The sequence below is a fragment of the Acartia tonsa genome, chromosome 13, assembly GCF_053477335.1.
Source record: "Acartia tonsa isolate MP-2025a chromosome 13, ASM5347733v1, whole genome shotgun sequence".
Taxonomy (NCBI): Eukaryota; Metazoa; Arthropoda; class Copepoda; order Calanoida; family Acartiidae; genus Acartia; species Acartia tonsa.
The window spans coordinates 8,706,566-8,709,201 of record NC_137272.1 but is presented as its reverse complement, the minus strand read 5'-3'; the positions used below and the strand labels follow the sequence as shown (position 1 = coordinate 8,709,201).

Sequence of the window (2,636 nt, the reverse complement as noted above, 5' to 3'; positions counted from 1 at the left end):
GTCATTGACCTCGAATGATGGGTCATTGGAGTCCAGCTGTCTCTTGGTTTTTTCTTCGGCTTCCAATGCGGTTTGCCTTCGCTCCCGGTTCTTCTTTGGAATGATCGCCACATCATCTAAATAATTATTATAGTCATTATTTCAAATAGTATAAATGTTACCCAACCCCCCCCCCCCCCCCCCCCTCCAAGGAAATAGCTTAAAATCACCGCAGGACCAATACACAGAAGAGTAGAATCCGATCTCCAGGATACAATTAATACCATAAAAAACCTAGTTTTTACCACTTTTATGGTAACATTTTACCAGCCTATACGATTTAAAAGGTGGTAAAATTTTACCGTAACCTCGATCGATTCAGTGGTTACTGAGATCTTAAGCTTCTGACGGCCGGACAGACATTAAGCTACTTAGTATTATAGATAGCGGCTGCGCCCATACAAATTTTAGCCTAAAACCCTGTCAGGGCCTGTACGAAGTTTCCCTTAAAACAAAATTAATCCACAGGGTTTTTATCTAAGACTACTTCTCAAATAAAATATTAATAAACTTAAATTTAGGTGATACAGTTCCTACGTTTTTCAAACTATAAATAACAATACCTTCGGCATCCTCATCATTCTCATCACTGCTGCTTTCCTCCACGACACTTGTTGCCTTTCCAGTCACCTGTCTCTCGTTACTGTTGCCTGTAAATAATTAATTTATACATTAATTTTATACGTTTCCAAACAAAAAGCAAGTACTGAAAACATTTTTTCCACCCCCCCACCCCCCCTACTTGGTTGAAAAAAAATTTTAAAAGGAAATGTGTTGTAGGAGGGATAGAATAAATAAATCATAGAGTTCTTTAAATATTTTTCAATTTTCCCCCTACTTGGTGAAAAAAAACTAGGGGGGGGGGGGGGGGAAGAAAAATTTAAAAAAAATTAGTAGCAGAGGAAAAAAAATCTTGTGCAGTATATACACAATACGAGGAAAGATAAAACTTATAAATAATAATTAATGTTCAACAAATATGTACCTGTGATTGAATTATTTCGTCCATAAAATTCTTTCTGTCTTTGCAGTGGTGGAAAGTTTGGTGGTTGTTCATCATCTTGCATTGGGACTGTATCATCAAGATTTCCCACATTTTGGCCCTCATCGTCTGTTTCAGAAATAATTACCTTCTTCGACTTTTTCGAGCCCTTTCCATGCTTCTTCCTTTTGGAGCTTGTGATGTTTTGAAATACATCTACTTTGGGTTTATTATTGGACTGGCTGTTGACAATTTGATCTTCATATAACCTACGTGGCTTTACTGGATGCTTTACTGGTTCTGGAGTTACTGCTGGATTATCCGCGGGTGGTATGCGTAAGTCATTCCCAATCTGATCATCATTTGAATTCATTTCAACGTCGTCGCCTCCGTCATCAATTACAAGCTCCTCACCATTGTTGCTTTCTTCATCAGCAATGTTTTCCATACCATTTTCTTCAACATCATTGGCTTCAACAGCATTGCCTCCATCATCATTTTCTTCACCATCAGTGGATACATCAGCAGTGGAATCATCAGCAGTGGAATCATCAGCAGTGCAATCATCAGCAGTGGATTCATCAGCAGCATTCATCTTTCTATTTCTTGAAATTCTAGTTGCTTTCTCACTGGCATTGTGAATCTTTGTCTGTTCTTCACTCATTTCTGGTTTCAAATTGGTTGTGGCGTACGAATAATACATTATAGCTGTTTGTATAACCTTCTTATTACTATGGACTGTCTTGAAAAATTGCTTGGGGTTCTTTGCCATGTCTGCATAATCTTTGATCTGAAATGAATTTCTCGACCTGTCATTGTTTATTCTCAAGTAAATCTGGTTCTTTCCTTGAACTTCGTGGGGTAAGCAACCCATTGAGTGGGCACCTAACATGTGGTAAAATTTCCTGTCTTCGGCTGTAACACCTGGTGTTGAAGTTGTGATTGTCTTCGGTTTAATACGCCGCTTAATTCTTTGTATCTCTGCAGGGGCCAGATAAAATTCACACATCTGTAAGGCTGATCGTTTCTGTGCCTTTTCCTTCTTGTCTTTCTTGTCTTTCTTGTCTTTCTTGTCTTTCTTGTCTTTCTTGCCTTTCTTATTGCTTGTCTCCTTCCTTGGCTTGATTTCAAAAACCTGTTCATACGTGTAGTTTGAGGTTGACAATGCGCGTTCTTGTTTTCGCGTTACTATCCCTCGAAATAGCCTCCAGCAGACAGGATCCTCATTAGCAATCATATAATCTTCGGCCCTCTTCTTATTTTCACAAAAACCATTCGCGTCCTTTTTAAAAGTGTGATCGAAATTGCGCAAGAACCTAGATAAAAAAAGGGTTTATATCAAAACAGTCTCAATATATAACATATAACATATATCAAGAAAAGATGAACTAAAAGTCTTGCCACATAAAAAAATACATGGTACAAAATTGAAATTCTTTGAAACATATGCCATAGAAATGTAGTTTAACAATTTAACAAGAATACAATATGCAGTTAACATTTCGTGAAACTACTTTTTTAACTAAAGAACATTGAAATGCATTTTGTGAAACTACCACTTTCTCATTTAATAGACGCGGAATAGATGCGATAAATAATTGAATTACCTACAAGC

The 2,636-nt window shown here is 37.3% G+C and overlaps 1 protein-coding gene across 1 annotated transcript; it reads right to left on the bottom strand.

Moving 5' to 3' along the window:
• Positions 1-212: 212 nt before the first annotated feature.
• On the bottom strand, positions 213-2,272 carry LOC145304656 (uncharacterized). The gene is made up of 2 exons (XM_080146589.1): positions 1,025-2,272; positions 213-689 (listed from the first exon to the last, which is right to left on the bottom strand). Exons 1-2 carry the CDS (start codon positions 2,256-2,258, stop codon positions 523-525), a joined length of 1,401 nt encoding a protein of 466 aa, XP_080002715.1. The 5' UTR covers positions 2,259-2,272; the 3' UTR covers positions 213-522.
• Between the last annotated feature and the right edge of the window lie 364 nt (positions 2,273-2,636).